Source organism: Solanum verrucosum, unplaced genomic scaffold (genome assembly GCF_900185275.1).
Source record: "Solanum verrucosum unplaced genomic scaffold, falcon-dt-bn FXZP01000106.1, whole genome shotgun sequence".
NCBI classification, from domain to species: domain Eukaryota; kingdom Viridiplantae; phylum Streptophyta; class Magnoliopsida; order Solanales; family Solanaceae; genus Solanum; species Solanum verrucosum.
In genome coordinates, this window is record NW_026020130.1 from 1,794,881 (window position 1) to 1,815,746 (window position 20,866).

General features: G+C 37.6%; 1 protein-coding gene and 1 long non-coding RNA gene across 2 annotated transcripts in view; one reads left to right on the forward strand and one right to left on the reverse strand.

Moving 5' to 3' along the window:
- The window catches only part of LOC125827299 (uncharacterized), a 322,911-nt gene that overhangs the window by 272,455 nt on the left and 29,590 nt on the right, over window positions 1–20,866 (reverse strand). The gene's annotated exons all lie outside the window — the stretch shown is intronic.
- LOC125827286 (uncharacterized) lies at window positions 11,546–14,481 on the forward strand. The gene is made up of 2 exons (XM_049506603.1): window positions 11,546–11,647; window positions 11,793–14,481. Exon 2 carries the CDS (start codon window positions 11,837–11,839, stop codon window positions 14,246–14,248), a length of 2,412 nt encoding a protein of 803 aa, XP_049362560.1. The 5' UTR covers window positions 11,546–11,647; window positions 11,793–11,836; the 3' UTR covers window positions 14,249–14,481.

The window sequence follows — 20,866 nt, forward strand, 5'->3', positions numbered from 1 at the left end:
GTGGGCCATCAAAGCCACCATGATCTCTATACGAAAGCTAAAAATAGGTATGTATCTACCAATATGTCAAGCAACTATCAATCATCAGCCAACAAGAAAGCAAGGCTAACGTGGCCAATAACATGGCTATACAACCCAACACCCTAGTCTGCAAGCCTCTACGAATATAACACTTGGACGGGAAATGGCCCCGGCTGATGAGTCCACAAATTGGACTCATTTAGGGCTAGATTTGATATAATTAGTGTCCTCAAATGCATATTTTGTCTCACTATTTGATGTAAACCCTTGAGTTCCAGGTATTTGGAGTTTGAGGCAAAGCATGGACACTACTTGGCAAGAAGGAACAAGGTGGATAAAAAGAACAAAGAAATGAAGGCATGAAGATCGCCGAGCCCTATTAGCGAGTCACCGATCGGCCTGAAGATTGCCTTTTGTTCCAGTGTGCTGAGCCCTAAAGGAGAAGATCATTTCCGCGATGAAATGGAGTAGTCGGCACGTCGCCGAGCAGTTTCGCGAAGCAGTACTTCAATCGCACAATGCCTCAAAATGCAAGAATGCTGAAGGCAAAAGCAGGAAGGCGATGAAATCAACCAAAAGGAGGATACTACTCCGAATGGTACTCCGCATCACAAATTTTCAAACACTATAAATACATATTTTTAATATCTAGCTTAGTATCACTTCTATTATTCGAATTTTTTACAGTTTTTTGGAGAGTTTAAGTTTTAGAGGGTTTTGGAGACTTTGTTCTAAGACCTTGAAGATTTAAAGGATTTCAACTCCAAGAAATTGGACGTGGGTCTCGGAGATTCTTCACCCTTGACTTGTTTGAAGACTTAATTCTTCATACCAGTTGATGGAAACTGATATTGGCATAATTTTTTATCTCTTTTAGATGTCTAGCTAAACCCCCAATTCTTGGGGTGTGATTTTGTGAATATGGGTTAAATTATCTGTTGGGTCTTGCTTGTTGATGGTTTATTTGTTGTTTAAATGTGATTTCATTTAGTAGTTGTGTATGAACTTAATGGGATTGTAGTTGCAAATACAATTTCATCTTAATGTTTTTGGCTTGCTCGAGAAAGAGGTCATAAAACTAAGACTACTACATTGATAATCGGTGGTATTGGGTCGACATGGGTTCATCTCGAGAGAGTGAACCCTAGTACTTCTCCCACACATTCAGCTCGAGAGAGTGAATGGGCTAAGGCGGAGGCTATGCTTAATGTGGCAACTCGGTGTCCGAGAGAAACCGAGTTGATTCGGGGTAAGTTGCTCGAGAGAGAATTTACCCCTACTATAATCAAGCCTAGTCACAAAAGTTCAACAATTTACTATCAAAATCATGTACCCGATAGTCTAGTTTATCCCGTATTCTTATCACATCTTATGAATCCCATCTTCATATCTAGTTTCCTTATATTTTTGCTCTTTTAGTTGTTAGTTAATAAAAACCCCATTGATAATTGACGCTTGCGTCACCCCTTAGATTTAGTATGTTTATATTCGATAATGTTTATAGTTATGACTAATTAGAACAAGATTTTATTTTTCTATTAATTCTCAAAACCACTCCCTGTGGGAACGATCTGAACCCTTGGTTGGGTTATATCACTACACGCGATCATTTGGCACTTGAACCGAAATAGTGTCAGTTGATTACGTCGAACATTAAAATGGCGCCGCTATCGGGGAGTGGTGTTATTTAAGAATTTCTAGTTAAGTAGGATTTTTGTTTTTGTTAGTCATAGTCTACTTACTTAAATTTTAGTTTTTTTTATTGTTTGTGTTGAAAGCCGGAAGCATGAGTGTTAATGGCAGCAACGACTGGCTGGTGGGCCACCAAGATGACATCGGAAATCTCAACTATGTCCAAGAACCCAACATTAATGACCCCCATCTCATGGAAGGTATTGGGGCCATCCGTTTACCTCCAGCTGATGGAAATGCAGTGTTCCACATAACGAGCACTATGTTGCAACTCTTGCAACTAAAGGGACTTTTCAGTGGATTGGTTCATGAGGATCCTCACGAGCATCTTTGAAACTTCGTGGATGTGTGCGGACCATTCTCTTTAAAAACATCTCTCAAGATTCAGTCCGGTTAAGGTTATTCCCTTTCTTGTTGATGGGAGAGGCGTGTAAGTGGCTAGAAGAGTTGCCACGCAAATCCATCACTTCTCGGGAGGAATTGGTAAACGCATTCCAAGTGCAATTTTTCCCTCCCTCGAAGATGATGACTCTTTGGGACAATATTCAGAGTTTTAAACATTTAGAGGGTGAGCCAATCCATGAGACTTGGCTATGATTCAAAAAGTTGGTGCTCCAATCCCCAACTCACGGCCTGCCCAACAACGTTTTGATGCAGTACTTTTACCGAAGTTTGGAGTCAACAAACAAAGGTGTTGCTGACCAACTTTCACCTGGAGGCTTGATGCAACAACCGTATGCAATTGCAGCCCAACTTTTAGATGGTATGATGACCATAAACAGAGCGTGGTACAGTCGTGAAGACTAGGTCTCCCCTCTCACATTCAAGCTCTCTAAGGAACAGATGGAGAAAGATCATGAGAGAGACCAAAACATGGCCAAGATCATGACACAACTTGACATTTTATCCAAAAATATCATGGGGGTTGGTGCGCATGGTGTCAATGTCGTTGGGGTCGGGTGTGCAAATCCTAAGGCGACGAAGTTTGAAGCCTTGTTTGATGAGAAGGTAAATTTTCTAGCCAACCAAGGCGGTGGTTATCGTTCAAACTACCCGAGGCAGGGTGGTAACCAAGGTTGGGCTAGAGAGGATGGTTGGAAAGATCGCGACACAGAATAGAGGGACAAAAATCCTAACTGGAAGGATGGGGAGAAAGACAGGTATATGCCCCCCATGAGTGCCAAAAGCCGAAGGATTCAGAAGGTGGTAGTCTAAGGATATGCTCTCTCGTATCCTTAATAAAGTTGAAGGGTCAGATAAAATTTTGAAAGAAGTGAAAGAAGATGTGTCCACCCTTAGCCAGACCATCACCTCCCATTCAATGTCTATAAATCAGTTAGAGATCCAAATGGGTCATATAGCATCTCATCTCAATCTGAGATAGCAGGGGGGTTTGCCTAGTGATACTATGGCTAACCCCAAGAATGAGGTTGGAGGTGGACTTGCGTCGTGTCGCGATGTTAACTAAGGCGTTATTTGGAAGGCAACCCAAACCCCTTATTGCTTTCTATTTGTGTTTTGGTAAAATAATGGTATGTTGTTTGTACAGGTTGAAGTGTGGAAAGTGTTCGAAAAAGTGTAGTGTGGTGAGCAATAGTTCCAGTCGGCGAGTCGTCGAAGAGGTCGGTGAACACGACCTAGTCCGTTATTTGACTCAAGACATCTTCAAATTGGAGTCTGTAAAACTCGGTAAGCCTGGGAAATTATTGGCGAATCGCCGACCATGTCGGCGATCTCGACAAAGACCGTCGTTGGGACCCCCACACTCACTAGAGGTTTTGTAAAATTTGATGATGTATATGAAAGTTTCAACCTCATTCACTTTCCCTCACTTTTTATCTTCCCAAACTCACACCCGCACGATAGTTTCTATATTTTCGCATTTTTAGAGTATTTTTAGTGCTGATTTGTGATCGGAATTGGATTACATTACCGCCTAGCGCTTCAATCTTCTCTTTATCGACAAAAAAAGGTTGGTTTTCTATGCCTCAAGTTTATTTATCAAAATTTATACTCATTTGCAATAGCCTGATCTTGTTGAAGTGTTATGATCCTGTCTGATAGGATTAGATTGTTTACATACATGATTTAATTTGATAATCTTGCTCGAGTAGTTATGATTGTTGAGTTCCCATAATTGCATGCCTTAAACTGGATTAAAATTCAAGAGGTTGTGTTTGGGTGTATGGGTCCTACCTTAATTGTACTGATGCATACTTTGATTTTGTTTTCGGGGGTTGCAAGGTTGAATTTGAGAAGTTGGGTTCAAAATAGGCACGTTGGGCCGTTTGGCGAGCTGGGTCGAGCTCGCCGAACCACTCGGCGGTTCGCCTAATGTCCCCATATCACTTTTGATTTCATGCTTTATTTGAAGATTGATTCTGTAACTTTCGGCGAAAAGCTTGATGTCGCCAAAAGTCTTCTCTTTTGCCCCCTATTTGCACCTCTTAGCCTTTGTGCACTAGAACTTTCGGTGAACTTGTCCTTGTTCACCGAAAGCTAACGGCGACACGTCGAGTGGTTTTCCTATCGCCTATTTGCTGCAATTTTAGAGCTAATCCTTTAGGCGAGCTCGATTTAGCTCGCCCAAGAAATTTGGCGAGTCACCCTCTAGTTTGGCGAGTCTGTTTGAAATTGTTCTGATGAGCTTTCGCTTAAGTCTCTCTAACCTCTCTTCGAGATTTTGCAGACATGACTAAATCAAAAGCTGATGAATGAATAATGCCATCTCAAGAGAAGTCCAAAGGGATTGTGATAAATGAGGATGCAGTTACATCGAAAGGAAAAGCTTCGAAACTACCCACAACTACTGGAAAAGGCAAGGGCAAGAGGCCCACTTCTGCCAGGAAAACCATTACCCTGGACCCTAATATTTCTTCATGGGCTAAGGGATTCTACAGGGCAGTGCATGTCTTTCTGGAAGACTCACAGTTAACATAACTTGGTGAAGATAGCACTGTTGTTCCTCTTGAGGTGACATCGGGCACTGATGCCCAGGCTCAGGGTGAGGCATCGGGCACTGATGCCCAGACAGATAGAGCGACTGTTTAGACAGGATTCCTCTTTACCTCCCTCTCTGTCTTTATTTCTTTTCACTTTTGGATATTTTTAATTCATTTGCATTTGAGGACAAATGGTTTTTATTTGTGGTGGGGTAAGGCCCACCTTTTGTGTGAATATTGATGTTTGTGTTTTGTTTATATATTTGGGTCGTTGTGCTTAAAATTGTGTTTTACACTGCTTCTTGTGGATGTTTGAGCTTGTGGCTCCTTTTATTTTAAATTATAAATGATTTTGATTTGAGCCATTTAATTTTTCGCCCACTCTTGTATGTACTTGAATGTGGTTGTTATTCAGCAAATTTGAGTCTCGGTTTCGATCAATATCAATGAATCAAATAGTGCTCATAATTGAACGAACATGAATGCGCGGCTACGATGAGACCAATTGAAGTTACATAGTCAATATGTGAACTCTTTGCATCTCGTTGTGACTAGCTAATTATCAAATGATTCTCTAGTGATGAACGTTGTACACTAGCAAAAGCGTGGAGTCTTGTTTGACTTTGGTGTCGATGTCTTGTGTGATGAGCTTACTGTGAACCATGTATGATAACACCTAGAATATGCCCCGTTGGTCCGGTCGACTAAGTAATTATCTCTTGATATGATCTTAGGCAACTTCGAAGAGTGTGAGCCAATTTGACATATACCTCTTTTGTGGCCTACCTTGTGAGTGTGTGAACCTCTTGAACACCCCTTGAGCCTTACCTTTCTTTGGAAGAAACTTGATGAAAACACGACCTTTCTTAATCCACTACCTATAATTCCCGTGATTCGTGGTTGATTGAATAGTCAACTTAGGCCAAAAGCCTAAGTTAGGGGTGTGGTGAAAAGAAAAGGCAAGTCAAGAAGTGCAAGAAAAGTCCCCTTTTAACCCATGGTGTTAAAAAAATGGAACCCCTTCATAAAAAAAAAAATAAAAAAAGAAAGAAAAAGAAAAATAATGAAAAAGTTGTGGAATAAAGTACAAAAGAAACGAGGTTCGAACAATCCATGGAAGTGAATAATGGGATGACTTATGAGCACTAAAGAAAGTGATGAAAGAAGAGGAAAGGGAATGTTGAAAGGCACCACTTCACAAGGATGAAAGTCACTGAACCTAAATGACCATACATTTGCACTCAGCCTCATTACAAGCCTTGAAAAGACCTTTTTGATCTTGAGTGAGCTGAAACATTTGTTGATTGGAAAATACGGGTAAACTATGGTGAAAGCATACATTGTGTTCTTCTTTGTCAGAGTGAGCATTGCTTTTGATTCCGGAACTTTAAATGATTAAACCATTGTGTGTGAATATGGAAGCATTCTTTGTGTGAGGGCATTGAATACCTTTGTTGAGCTCAGACTTGCATTTGAAGCAAGTATAGTGAGCTTGAGAATCTTTGATAATGGTGTGTCACAACTTGATTTTTGATATACAATTGATCCTTGCATGAGTAAGTTGAGTCTTGTTGTGTACATTCATGATTGAGTCTTGTGTAGCACTGTTTGAGACATCCTTTTTGAACTGCTGAACTTGAGTTTTACTTGAGGACAAGCAAAAGTTTAAGTTGGGGGTGTTGATGAGTCACAAATTGGACTCATTTAGGGCTATATTTGATAGAATTAGGTCCTCAAATGCATATTTTGTCTCAATATCTGATGTAAACCCTTAAGTTTCAGGTATTTGGAGTTTGAGGCAAAGTATGGACACTACTTGGCAAGAAGGAACAAGGCGGATGAAAAAAATGAAGAAATGAAGGCCTGAAGATCGCCGAGCCCTGTTGGCGAGTCACCGATCGGCCTGGAGATTCCTTTTGTTCTAGTGTGCTGAGCCCTAAAGAAAAGGTCATTCCGTGATGAAAAGAGCAGTCGGCGGTCGCCGAGCAGTTTTCGCGAAGTAGTACTTCTATCACCCAATCCTCAAAATGCGAGAATGCTGAAGGCAAAGCAGGAAGGCGATGAAATCGACCAAAAGGCGGATCGCCGAGCGTATCGGTGATCCCGACTAACTGCACGAATGGTCCTCCGCACACAAATTTTCAAACACTATAAATACTTGTTTTTAATTTCTAGTTAGTATCACTTCTATTATTCAAACTTTTTACAGTTTTTGGGAGTTTAAGTTTTAGAGGGTTTTGGAGACTTTGTTCTAAGACCTTGAAGATTAAAGGGTTTCAACTCCAAGAAATTGGACGTGGGTCTCGAAGATTCTTCACTCTTGACGTGTTTTAAGACTTAATTCTTCATACCAGTTAATGGAAACTGATATTGGTATAAATTTTTATCTCTTTTACATGTCTAGCTAAAACCCCAATTCTTGGGTGTGATTTGTGAATATGGGTTAAATTATCTGTTGGGTCTTGCTTGTTGATAGTTTATTTGTTGTTTAAATGTGATTTGTTTAGTAGTTGTGTATGAACTTAATGGGATTGTAGTTGCAAATATGATTTCATCTTAGTGTTTTTGGCTTGCTCGAGAGAGAGGTCGTAAAACTAAGACTACTAATTGACAGCGGTGGTATTGATGACATGGGTTCAGCTCGAGAGAGTGAACCCTAGTCTTCTCCCACACATTCAGCTCGAGAGAGTGAATGGCTAAGGCGGAGGCTGTGCTTAATGCGGCAACTCGGTGTTCGAGAGAATTGAGTTGATTCGGGGTAAGTTGCTCAAGAGAGAATTTACCCCACTATAGTCTAGCGTATCACAAATGTTCAACAATTTACTATCAAAATCATGTACCCGATAGTCTAGTTTATCCCGTATTCTTATCACATCCAAGAATCCCGTCTCCATATCTAGTTTCCTTATATTTTTGCTCTTTTTAGTTGTTATTAATACAAACCCCATTGATAATTGACGCTTGCGTCACCCCTTAAATTTAGTATGTTTATATTCGATAATGTTTATAGCTATGACTAATTAGAACTAAATTTTATTTTTCTATTAATTCTCAAAACCATTCCCTGTGGGAATGATCCCAACCCTTGGTTGGGTTATATCACTACACGTGATAGTTTGGCACTTGAACCGAAATAGTGTCAGTTGATTACGTCGAACATCACCGGCCTACCCCAAAATCTTTAAAAAGCAAAACATGCAAAACTCTAGGACTTACAAGCATGAATGCAGGTCCCCAGCCAAGGGGTGTTAGTACAAAATATTGTACCGAGCATGTAAGGTAAACTGAAAGTTGAAACTGAAGTAAAAGTATGGAACGAAAAAAGGCAGGAGTGAAAGACAAGTATAATGCCGTATCTCCCTATAACAATAAAATGTAAGCATATAACAAGCAATAACCTGACCTGGCCTCCATAAGCCGGTAGGTACAAACAACACACAATCCTTATAGTCATAACGAGAGCAAGCAATCGCTAAATACCCATATTAGCCCCTTAACTGGATCCCGATGGCAATCCGATCTGAACCGTCTAAATGTACTTGTTCCATGAATCAATGCAAATTTGAGGCTTTGTGGTACAATACATATATGTTGCCTGTAGGTACAACCTACTCGACCTATAGGCACGATCTACCCGGCCCGTAGGCTCAGTCTACCCGGCTCGAAGGCTCGATCTACCCAGCCCAAAGGCTTGGTCTACCCGGCTCGAAGACTCGGTATAAGAATCATTTTGTATGCTTAAGACCCTTGCAATGTCAGTGTCTCCTAAGGCCAAAACAAGATCATAGGCGACAGATAGACTATAAAACATCACAACAATGATTAGTAATCATGATTAATCAAAACACAATCATAATAAGGTTTTTCTAGGCCACTCAGCAAGGAGTAGAGTGTTGTCGATAGGCATTACATCATATGGTTGTAGCCAACTCAATAGGATAAAGCTACAAGTCAAATAATGATAATACACCGACCATAAAATATCTTAGGTCATTAAGATCATGCCAGAAGAGACATAATAACCTCAACATACCTTTCAACGAAATCCCAAAAGATGTCACTATGATGTTTGACCAACCAAAGTAATGCAACAAAGTCAAAATCAACAAGGATGTAAGAACAATCCATAAGTAAATAATAAGGCGCTAATGCCACACTCATGACCAGCCAAGTCCAAACTATAAAGTGAGGCCAAAAACAACGATAATCAGCAGCGAAATCCATTGAAGATATTCCAATAATATCTCGAAAGAGCGACAAGGTCCAGAGGCGACATAACTAGGCGTACTTCACACCATTCAATCCAACAACCATCATACGTGACTCTAATAATAATCACACCAACCACTCATTACCTCCATCAGCTTAAAACCATTAATATACAACAATAATAGCCAAAATAAATAATACAAAGGGGCTGCCCACAACCACAATTTCAAAATCACCACCACTTAGCTAAAAAATCTCTAAAAATGATACTAGCACATGGAATTACGAAGGAGGGTTGTAAAAAGAAGATTACCTCAACCAAAATATCTGAAATAATAAGCTTAAGATTCTGCCTCTTTGCAGCAATAACAAACAGAGTCTAAATCAACAATAAAATTATACCACAACGATGAGCTCGTGACGTAGAACAACTTCTGTTAAACATCCGAGTTGAGAATCTAAACATCTATGGATTATTGGAAGGTGGGTTTGTCAATTTTCTAGTTTTCAGCTATTTATAATGGATAAAAGACGAAGATGGTGGTGTTTTATAAAGACCACCGACTTAGAGTTAAGGGGACCTACTTTGAGGTGCTTACTTGTGCAGTCTCACGAAAACATGCATATCTCTCAACTCTTAAATTGTATCGACGAATGATTTACTGCATTGGAAACTAGATTCGTAGACCTTCGATTTTGATAGGTCATGAGAATTCTAACTCCTTATATATTAGGAGAAAATGGTTGAGCAATCTGATCGTATATTACAGAGAATTCTTTAACATCATTTACAATTACTTTTGCCGAATTTTATTTCACAACTTCCTTGACTTTAACATATGAACTTTGTGCAACTAAAATAACTCATATAACATCTTTTCATGTATGTTATGTATTCTTAGTCTTATACCAAAAGTATGAGTTAATTTCAACATCCAAATGGGTGGGTTGTCACAATACATAACTTATTTTAGCATATTCTCTAAAATTTCTTGCAATTTGAAAAATTACAAAAATTCATGCTCTCTCATATTCTCGAATACATCACTTTACGCGGTGTATCGAAATAATATATCGAGATGTTGAGTGGTGTATTCAACATCGAGACGCGATTGTATCAGAGTGATGGATGATGAATTCGAAACCGAAACGAAATGTATCGAGACTTTTGAGATGTATTCGAATTTCACCAAATTTAAAGAATTTTTATTATTTGAAAAGAATAGATATACTATTTAATTAGTTCTTAACATTATGAAATTTATCTAATATTCCACTTAAAAAAAGTTAATCCAAAAACTCTTGGGTTATACTCAACTATATTAAAGCTCAAAATGATGAATGGGCCAAAGTGAAGTTTAAATATGGGCCCAGCCCAGCCCATTTTAACCTTCAACCCCTAGAAAAACCTACTCTCTAGATTGTTCCCCAATGTTTTGGGGAAATAGCACAAGGATGATAAACAAAGTTAGATTTCAGGGGGGAATGAAATTTCAGAAGAATTTTGGGTATCTCCCGGCTTCCTGAAATTTTCACTCTCTTTCCAATTCCCGCGATTCTCTTCCCTCCTTTTACTATTTGCTCTCTCTCAAATTCGTCCTTTAGTTATTAGTAGTATAAGGATTAATCTCTTTCCATAGTCAAAACTTTGGAGGTCCTTTTTCATTTAGGTATGCACATTTATGGATACTTTTGTTTTTCATCTTTTTCTTAAACCTTATTGTGCTTTTTGATTTCTATGGAGTTTGAAATTTGAAGTTTTTGGATTCGAGTTTTGAGTATGTAGGGCTTTTGCATCAATCAATGCTAGTTTTTTTTTATCTGCCTGTCAGCAATATGCTAGGGTTTAGTGTATGTTGATGTACACATTCTGATTTCATCTGCATGTTAAGATTGTTATCTCAGTATCCCATACTTATGTTCATGCTTAACTTTGTTCACGTTTCGGTAAAATGTGGGTTTCTTTGTTTTATATATTTCAAAGTTAACTTTTCATGTATGATATCAGCTTGAGAACTTGTGTGATAGCAAAATATAATTAATGCAAATTTTATATTCTTGGTGATTTTAGTGATAATAGTTCTAGTTTTGCACGATGCTTACGAGCTAATATATGTGGATTAATGATCTCTTTTCATTGGGAAAAGTTGGTTAATCAAGCAAAACAGATATAACTTTAGGCAGTATGTAACCTTTAAGAAAATCAAATCTTTTTGGTCTACAAGTAATATTAGAAACATTCGGAATAGTTGATTATGTTGATTATAAAGGTGAAAGTAAGTTTTAGACTGCTAAGCAACACCCATAGAAATAGATGACAAAGGAGTTAGATTACAGTTTGATACTTAGCTCTTAGCTCCATGCCCCATGAACTCTCTTTGTTTGCTGTCTCAAGTCTCCGATGTTTGATATCTTGGGTCTATGCATGATACTTGTATATTGACTTTACCATATATTGGAAGTTAGATTGTTCTTGTATGATTTCCAGTGTGCTTCATCTCCACTTGTCTTGTCGTGATTGCTCTTTATTGTAACTTTTAAGAGATCCTCTATTTCGGGAATCAGGCATTGTGTGCCTATGACTTCGTGGAATCGATTGAAATAATTCTTAACTGTATTATTTCATTTGCATTCTCTCTTTTATTTGTTTTTCTTTATTGGGCACAGAATGACAATCATCTATTTTTGGGTGCAGGATTCACTATCTTTGTATAAGCATCTTATCTTTCTTGATTGTGTTGTCATCAATTTATTGCTTAGCTGCTCATAAGTTGTAACTGAAGGTGAAGTTCCTCTCTCTCTTTTCTTTTAGGTGTGCATGATAGCTCTAGAATGGTTACTACATGACTAGTAATTAGTAAAAGCAATATTTGATCTTTCTTGCTTTTACGCAAGAATTGACAGATATATTCCTTTTTGTTGGGACAGGAATGCGGCATTGAGCATGAAAAATATATGTTGGAGACTTGTGTATGAATGTCTACTGCATCTTACTGATTAATATCTTTATTGGGATTGTGATGGAGTGCAACAAGGATGAAGCCTTAAGGGCTAAAGAGCTGGCTGAGAAGAAAATGCAGAGTAATGACTTTTTAGGGGCTCAAAAGGTGGCACAGAAAGCTGAACGGCTTTACCCTCAGCTAGAGAATATATCGCAGCTACTTGCTGTCTGTAATGTCCACTGTTCTGCTCAGAGCAGTACAGTGGGATCAGAAAAGGATTGGTATCGGATCCTCCAAATTGATATGTCGGCTGATGAAGTGACCATCAAGAAACAATACCGGAGACTTGCACTTGTGCTTCATCCTGACAAGAACAAGTTTCCAGGTGCAGAGGCAGCTTTCAAGTTGATTGGGGAATCAAATATGGTGCTTTCGGACCCGACAAAAAGGACTTTGTTTGATAGTAAGTACAGGTTTTTTTCCAAAGGTGCAGTAGCAAAGCGACAGGTTAATCGAAATCCTTCAGCTAGACAAAATAATATTCCAAATGGTATTGGTACTCAGTCCAGTAATCTGAATAATATTCAGAAAACACAACCAACTTCATCAGCAATGCCTGAAACATTCTGGACGGGATGTCCTTTTTGCAATATTAGGTACCAGTACTACAGGAGTTTTGTGAACAGAGCTTTACGCTGCCAAAAATGCTCAAAGCCTTTCATTGCATATGATTTAGGTTCTCAAGGTGCTCCTCCTGGACATAAATGGAGTCAACCTGGCAGTCAGGATGTGCCCCTTAAGTCAAACACGAGCCAACCTTATCAGCAGAAAGAGGCTTTCAACCAGGGAACCTCAAGAATGGCAGCCGGAGCTGGGTTTACACCTGCCCAAATGGGATCTCAACAGGGTCCCAGCAGTAAAACAATGGGTTCACAACCAGAGGTACGGAGAGAAAAGACTGCTCAGTTATTTGAGGATTTAAAGGCTAAAGGGAAAGCTGAAAAGTATGACAAGGAAATGGGCGATACAAATGAAGGGGCTGCTACGCCGAAGGTTAATAAAATTAATAGGAAAAGGAGTAGGAAGCAGACAGTTGAATCAAGTGAGAGCATTGATACTTCAACCAGCACTGAGCCTGAAACTGTGGACATCGAATCTGGTAGCTATCCACCGGCTGGAGAAGATTTTGAATTTGATGGTTTCGGCCCTAGGAGATCTTCTCGCCTACGGCAGCATGTATCCTATAATGAAGGTGCAAGTGATGACGAGAATGATTTGGCAAACCCTCTGAAGAAGGTACGGGCTAGCCAATCAGCTGAAGATGATACATCAAAACAGAAAGAAGCCATGAGTGGTGATGACTCTAGGAATGCCAAACCAACTGATTTTAATGGTAATTCCAAGGCAAAGGCTACTCAAAATGGAGTAGCCTCTCCTAAAGCGAAAGTGCAAAATGAAAACACCAACAATAGGAAATTTGACAAACAGGCTTCTGGACCTCCATCAAGTGAGGTGGAAAAAGTTGAAGTTGTTGATTCTGATTCAGAACCAGATAGTGAACTTTCTGATAATCCTCCAGAGATATATGATTGTCCTGATCCGGAGTTTAGTGATTTTGATAAGCATAGGGAAGAAAGTTGCTTTGCTGTTGACCAAATCTGGGCTTGTTATGATACAGCTGATGGAATGCCAAGATTCTATTGTCAGATTAGGAGAGTTTCGTCTCCTGAATTTGAGCTACGGTTCACTTGGCTTGAGGCTAATCCAGAGGACCAAGGAGACATGGAGTGGGTAGAGGCAGAGTTGCCTGCTGGTTGTGGGAAATTTAAACGTGGGAGTTCTCAAATCACTAATGATCGTCTTACATTCTCTCATCTAGTGCAGTCCAAAAAGGGTAAGAGAGGTGCATTCATTGTATATCCTAGGAAAGGGGAGACATGGGCTCTCTTTAAATATTGGGATATCAGTTGGAGCTCCGACCCAGAAAAACATAGTAAGTATAAGTATGAGATTGTGGAGGTACTTTCTGATTTTGTTAAGGATGTCGGTATAAAAGTAAATTACCTGGATAAGGTGAGTGGATTTGTAAGCCTTTTCCAACCCACCAGCCACACTAAAGATGGCTCATTTTTGGTAATGCCAAATGAACTTTACAAGTTCTCTCATCAAATCCCATCATTCAGAATGACTGGAACTGAAAAAGAGGGTGTACCTGTGGGATCATTTGAACTTGATCCTGCTTCTTTACCTCTTAATCCAGATGACATTTGGTACCCTGAAAAACTGAATAAAGACAGCAGAAATCCAAAATCTGAACTGGAGAATGTGACAACACCTAAGAAGTTAGTGGAATTGAAAGGAACAGGTGCTACTGATGGAGAATCATCTAAGGTTCGAAGATCTCCCAGGGGTGTGAATATCTCCATGACTAGAAAATCGTAGACATGACTGATTCTTTCTTCTGCTTTGCTTGCTCAGTGAAGATTTAATTGGGGCAGACTCGTGGATTTTGTCGTCAGTTTAACTTGTAGGGATACCAGTAGGATTATTAGAACAGTTGTCGCTGGCCTGAACTCTTTTTTGACGGCAGTATGTGTTCCTGCAACTTTTATTGCTAGTGTATGTCCTTTGTGTAGTTTTTGCTGAATCAATGGTATTTTCAGATCATTTCCTGAGAGATGGATTAAGGATATTTAGTTTGAACAAAACTGTCCTTGTTAAGACATTGTATTTCTTACATAAGTATCTTGCAAGGGAAACAGAGCATGAAAAGTTTGTGGTCCACTTGTGTTGTTGATTAGAGGTTTCTGTTGGTTCATCCTGCGTTTTCAAGTCATTGTTATAATATTTTACTACAATTGACCAGTAAAAAGAATAAATAAATGCCTGGCAGGATCATGTATCTTAATACCTTTCAAATTACTTTTCACACAATCGAATACTGTCAAGATTAGTTTTGCCTACTGAGATAAGACATTCAAAATTCCACATTCTGCTGAACTTGAATCTTTGATGATTGAATTAAGTTGAAATTATATTATCATTATTTCTATTATAATATTAGTGGGAATGACAAAATTAGATCGTCCTCACATGGGTAGTAACGAGATTTCCATGTTGTAAAGCTACTACGGGTGTGTTTGGTATGAAGGAAAACATTTTTCGGAAAATGTTTTCCAATTTTCTCATGTTTGGTTGGGTTAAATGTTTTGGAAAATGTTTTCCAAATCTACTCATTTTCCTCAAATTTAAGGAAAATGACTTCCCTTCAAAACTTAAGGAAAACATTTTCCAAAACTCTCTTCCAACTTTCAATTGAAAAAAAATTTATTGAAAAAATCAATTTATTTTGTCCCTACCCTCAAACCAGCCCCCCAACCAACCCCCCCAAAAATAATAATTTAAAGCTTGTTTTTAATTCAATTTTTTTTACCCACCCTCACCCCTACCCCTACCCCCACCCCCTCCCAAAAAATATTAAAAATTATTTTTAAAAGATATTTCTAATTTCAATTTTTTATTTTTTACTCCCACCCACTACCCTCGCCCCCCCCCCCCCTCTATCAATTATTTTATTGTTTTTAAAATATATTTTCAACTTAAATTTTTTATTTTTTCATCCCGATCCTCGATCATCCCTCGCCCCCTCCCCGGCCTCCCCCCCCCCCCCCCCAACCCCCAAAAAAAAAATTGAGTTTGTTTTTAAAAAATATTTTCTACTTCAAAATTTTATTTTTTTCACCCCTACACTCGATCCCCCCTCCCCCCAACTCACCCACCCCCTACTCACAAAAAAATAATTTAAGTTTGTTTTTAAAAAATATTTTCAATTTCAAAATTTCATTTTTTCACCCCTACCCTCGACCCCTCCACCCCCCTACCAGCCCCTCACCCCACCCACCCCCTACCAGCCCCCAACCCCCCCAAAAAAAATTAAGTTTGTTTTTAAAAAATATTTTCAACTTCAAAAATTCAATTTTTCACCCCTACCCTCAACCCACCCCGTACCACCCCACCCTCAAAAAAATTTAAGTTTGTTTTTTAAAAAATATTTTCAATTTCAAAAATTATTTTCTACCCTAGTAAAAATAAAAGATATTTCTCAAAAAAAAAATCATTCATAAATCAAACACTAAAAATCTTTTCCGAAAAATATTTTCTACTTACCAACCAAACATGAGAAAATAAGTCAAAAATCAACTTGTTTTCCAGGAAAACATTTTCTAGGAAAACATTTTCCATGGAAAACATTTTCCTTCGTACCAAACACACCCTACATGTGGCTGCATTCTCCTATTTTTGCCCTCATTCATTTCTCAAGGACATTGCCACTTAGGCCTTTGTAATTGGTTTACAGTGTGGTAACCTCTTAGGGACCGTAATCTTGAGACAATTTTGAAGCCACATTTTTTTTTTACTTTACATATATGTTCTTGAATTGTTATCTAGTACTCTCTCTCTATCCCTATTTACTTGTTCATATTTCTTGTTTTAACTGTCCTTATTTACTTGTCCATTTTGACAAATCAAGAAAGGACAAAAAAAAACTTTATATTATACCCTCATTTAAACTTCTTGAAATTTTTTAAGTTTTAATTCATCCTGTTTGAAACAAGAGAATATTTATTATACTTAGGGAGTGAAAATCCTTTAAGTTACTCAAAAGAGCATTTCGGTAGTTTATGAGTAAAAATTTTGCACAATTTTTTACTCTAAAAAATGGATAGAAATAAACTTGAAGAATCATCCCCCTCAACAGAAATATTTAAATCTATTCCATTCATTAAACTTGATTTATTTTGTCCTGTATCCTTTGGTTGTTTGATTTCTCATTTCATTGAAGCATTTTTTTACAACAAAATATTTTGGTGGGAAATTTTTAAATGTTACAAAAAATTGTAAAAGCGTATGTTGTTTCCCTCCAATTTTTTTCACTTGAATTCAAAGAAGTGGCTGTAATTTTTTTTACTTAAACTGAAGTGCTAACCTTCTCTGTCATTTGTGGGTCTTACGCAGTGAACCCACTAAAATGTGAAAGTTATCATAAATAAATAAACTGATGAACTTCCCATAACATTGATTAGCTATTTCATCTTTGAAATTTGGATAATGGCTTTAATGAGTAAATTGATTTTGGAATCATAATTAATAAGGGTAAAATTGTAACTTCACTATGCTAATCATTGTTGTCTTAATAGGTGTGTCATTTCTAAAGTGGACAAGTAAATAGGGACACAGGGAGTACTTCCTTTTTTCTTTTCTTTTTTACATGATCCTATTTGATTTAGCACAAAATTTAAGGAAAAAAGGCGTTTGAGATTGCGGTTTAAAATAAATCTGACCTTTTGTAGTTATAAATTATTTTATTAAAATAAAGTAATTTTTAAAAAGTTAATCTATAAATAATTATAGTAAATTTACATTCTTTATGTAGCACATATAAAAAAGAGTGTGGCATAAATTAGGATGGAGGGAGCAATATTCTCGTTAGATTATTAAGTTAATTTGTGTAAAGACTCTAAACTAAATTATATAAATATTTTAATATTGATCGGTTAAAAATGCTCTCAACATCGTAGCCGCTAAAAACCTAATTTTTCCTAGATCACCAGAAAACTATGGCCACGACGGTCGTTGGCCAGCCTCCACCTTTGGAGATTAGGTAAACTAACAATATTGTTATAAAAAACCTATGGAATCTACTTATGCCAACACCATAAAACCTTCGATGGCACTTACCTAACCTATACCTTTGAAGCAAATTACATACCTTCATGGTGAACCACATATTGTATGGTAATAAGAGAAAGTTAAGCAAATGATTATAATGAGGATCTCCCGTATGCCGTAATTGGAATTTTTTTGTATGGGTGACCTGAGATGCAGGATCTAAGGAGATTAATTCTAAAATAATATGAGCTCAAAAGGGAGGTAAATATAGGGCTTTTGAGCAACATGTATATTCTTATTAGGGACATATTATTGGAAGATTACGTCAACTTATTGACAAAGCCACAATTTTATATCACCCATAAGCATTGGTCCTATCCAATACGTACACTGACACGGGTCCCCTTTTTTAATCCAGGGGAGGAAACATGGAACACCTCGAAAGTTGGAAAGTCTAAAGCAAAATAATACAGAAAATTGACTGAAGCGGTGGTCTACGAGTCCGACCTACGAACCATAGGAAGTCCTAGGGGCCGTAGAAAGTGAACCGTATAACCCAAGTTGATTTTTGGAAAATCAAGTCCCAGTAACTCATTGGACGGTTGACCAAGACAGCCCGTTGAATGTTTTACGAACCGTAGGAAGGTCCCGTAGAAAGATTCCAAACATAGTGAAATTTTGAAGTGAAAGTTGAGTTCTACAGTAAGATGACCGTAAGAATTTTCATGGATTGTAGAATGATATCATGGGAAATGATTGAATATATGGGTTTTTGAAGTTGGTTCTATGGGTGACCAAGACGGACCGTAGAAATTCCTATGGACCGTAGGTCCCTCCAACAATTTTAAGTAAAGAGTATTTGGGTCTTTTCCGATGCATTTAATACCTATACTACATCATTTTGACCATAAATCTAAACCCTATAACTACCCTTCACCTTTAGAATTTCCCCAACTCTTTCATTCCCTCAAAATCCTAAATTCTCTCAAAAGTTTTCCCCAAAAATCCTCTCTCTTGATCACGGAATAAGAAACTAGGGTTTTTCAAGTTCAATTCTCCTCTCTTCATCATTGTTCAGGGCTTCAATCAAGGTATGTAGCGAGTTCATCAATGTGTTCCATTCACCCATTTTGTCCCTAAAGATTCTTCTACTCACCAATTCAAATTCAATTCAATTGGTTAGGTTTTCATTCAATTCCTCATGGATTCTACTTTTATGGATTCAATTGATTGATTATGATATTATTTTGATGATTTAGACTCAATTACATTCTTTCAACTAATTCAACGTGAACCCATATATTGTTCAATATTTTAACTATGAACCCTAATTTACGTGAATTTATGAAGGAACTTGAATCTATGATTGATGTTTTCATGAAAGACATACATGATTTATGAAAATAAAGGTTTTATGATCTAAGTTGCTTTAGATAAGCATCAATGGAATTGTAAAAGGTTTTCTCACAACTTAAGGAATCATGGTTTGTGAAAGGTTTTCTCACTTAACCTTGATTCAAGATTTAATGATGTAACGCCTTGGAATTTGGGAAAGGTACTATGGCTTGAATGAGTAGGTCCACAGGCCTAAAACCAACCATGGACCCTCCACGATTGGCTAAACGGTCCATTTAGGGGTTCACTAGCCGTTTAGGGAAAAATAGTTGGTCGTTTAAGGCAACCCTGAAGCTAACCCATTTGTACGGTTGACTTCACGGACCATCAAGCCCTAAACAGTATGTGAAAGCTTTCATATAAGTCACCCCATCAGCCTTTTAAGTCATGTCTATTTTAGCCTTTCCTTATGTGTTTGATACCTAAGCCATGTCGTTTTAACCCCTATTCTAAGCTCTATATAAGTGATTAAGTCCTAAAACTACCCATTCTAAATCATTCTCCTAAATCATAAATTTCCCTCCAAGTTCATCCCTAAAATTCTCTCTAAAGCTAAGGAAGAAGAATCCAAGGTTTCACTTCAAGATCTTCAATTCACCAAAGCTATTGGGCCTTGATCACTAAGGTATATTAGTATTCACCTATGGAGTCCTTTCCTCCATAAAGCTACCAAAATCTTCCAATTATACAAAGTTGGATTCTCAATTCAAAGTTAGGGTTTTATTCAATCTTCATGGGTTCTTTTCAATTACGACTTAATTACTTTTTTCCTATCTTCTAATGAATGAATTGAAAGTATTTACATGATTTTGAGTTGAATTCATATGAACCCAAGCATGATCCATGACTTTAGACTATGAACACATGTTGAACCTTCTGAACTATGAAATATGATTTTTATGAAGATACACATGCTTTTATGAAAGAGATGTAAATGATTTGAGGATGCTTTGAGAGGAAAGTATCAATGTTGTGATCATGAAAGGTTTTCTCACATACTAATAAGATTATGATTGCGAAAGGTTTTCTCACATAAGGATTCATAAGGTTGAAAAGTTTTCTCGCCTAAGTTGAATCATGTTTTAGGAGCAATTATAAATAAACTTTAGCTTGGATTTGTTGCTTAATTGTGCCTTTGCATGAATGATAATATGAATATGATTAATGATTATTCCATGTGATTTTACTTAGCACCGAGCGGGATTTTGGGATGAAGGTTTCTGTTTAGCGTCTGTGGGCCTTTAGTAGAAATCCCTAAGTCCCAGAACTATGTGCCACCATAGGATTTTCTCAGATAGACACTAGATAGTTGATCCACTTTAACTCAGACTTATGGTTCTTACTTGACAAGTAAGGACATCTTTTTTTGGTGGGGATAGACATCGAATTCCATGTTATAGATCACATGGTCTATGCCGATTAAATGGTAAATATCCCACAATAATAAACTAAGGTTACTTTCAAAGTATATCACAATGTTTAAAAGATGTTAATCTTGTATTGAGCATGATTATAAGTATGTTAGACTTACGCGTTGTCAAAAACTCTTTTAAGACTGTTTCTTTGAAATCTTTATTTCTATTATCTTGTATGATGTATGCTAAGTGGCTTGTGTAGGGCCACTCGGGGTTATATACACCATGTTACACCTAAGTATACTTTGGGTCATGACAAAATTGGTATTCAAAGCACAAGATTTAGAAAGGTCATAGAATATCTCACAAGTCACGTCGAGTAGAATCTTGTTAATAAGTGTGAAACGTGCCATATTTATGAATATGAGGCTATAAGATATTTAAGAAACTCCACTTCTTTCATCATTCTAAAGTCGTGTGATAGAGTGTAACTCTATATGTCTCTCTCATAATCCTAACGAGGAAAGCAAAAACTGTTCCAGAGATACCATGGTAGTAACGCCATGAAGGTCTTCACATGGTCACCACCTCCTTTGTTGCAGGTGAGAAAGGACCTTTTCAATTTATTCGTCCTCGGGGA

Excerpts from the sequence above, each read along its gene's own strand:
- LOC125827286 (XM_049506603.1), top strand. The coding sequence starts at position 11,837 with ATGAATGTCTACTGCATCTTACTGATTAATATCTTTATTGGGATTGTG.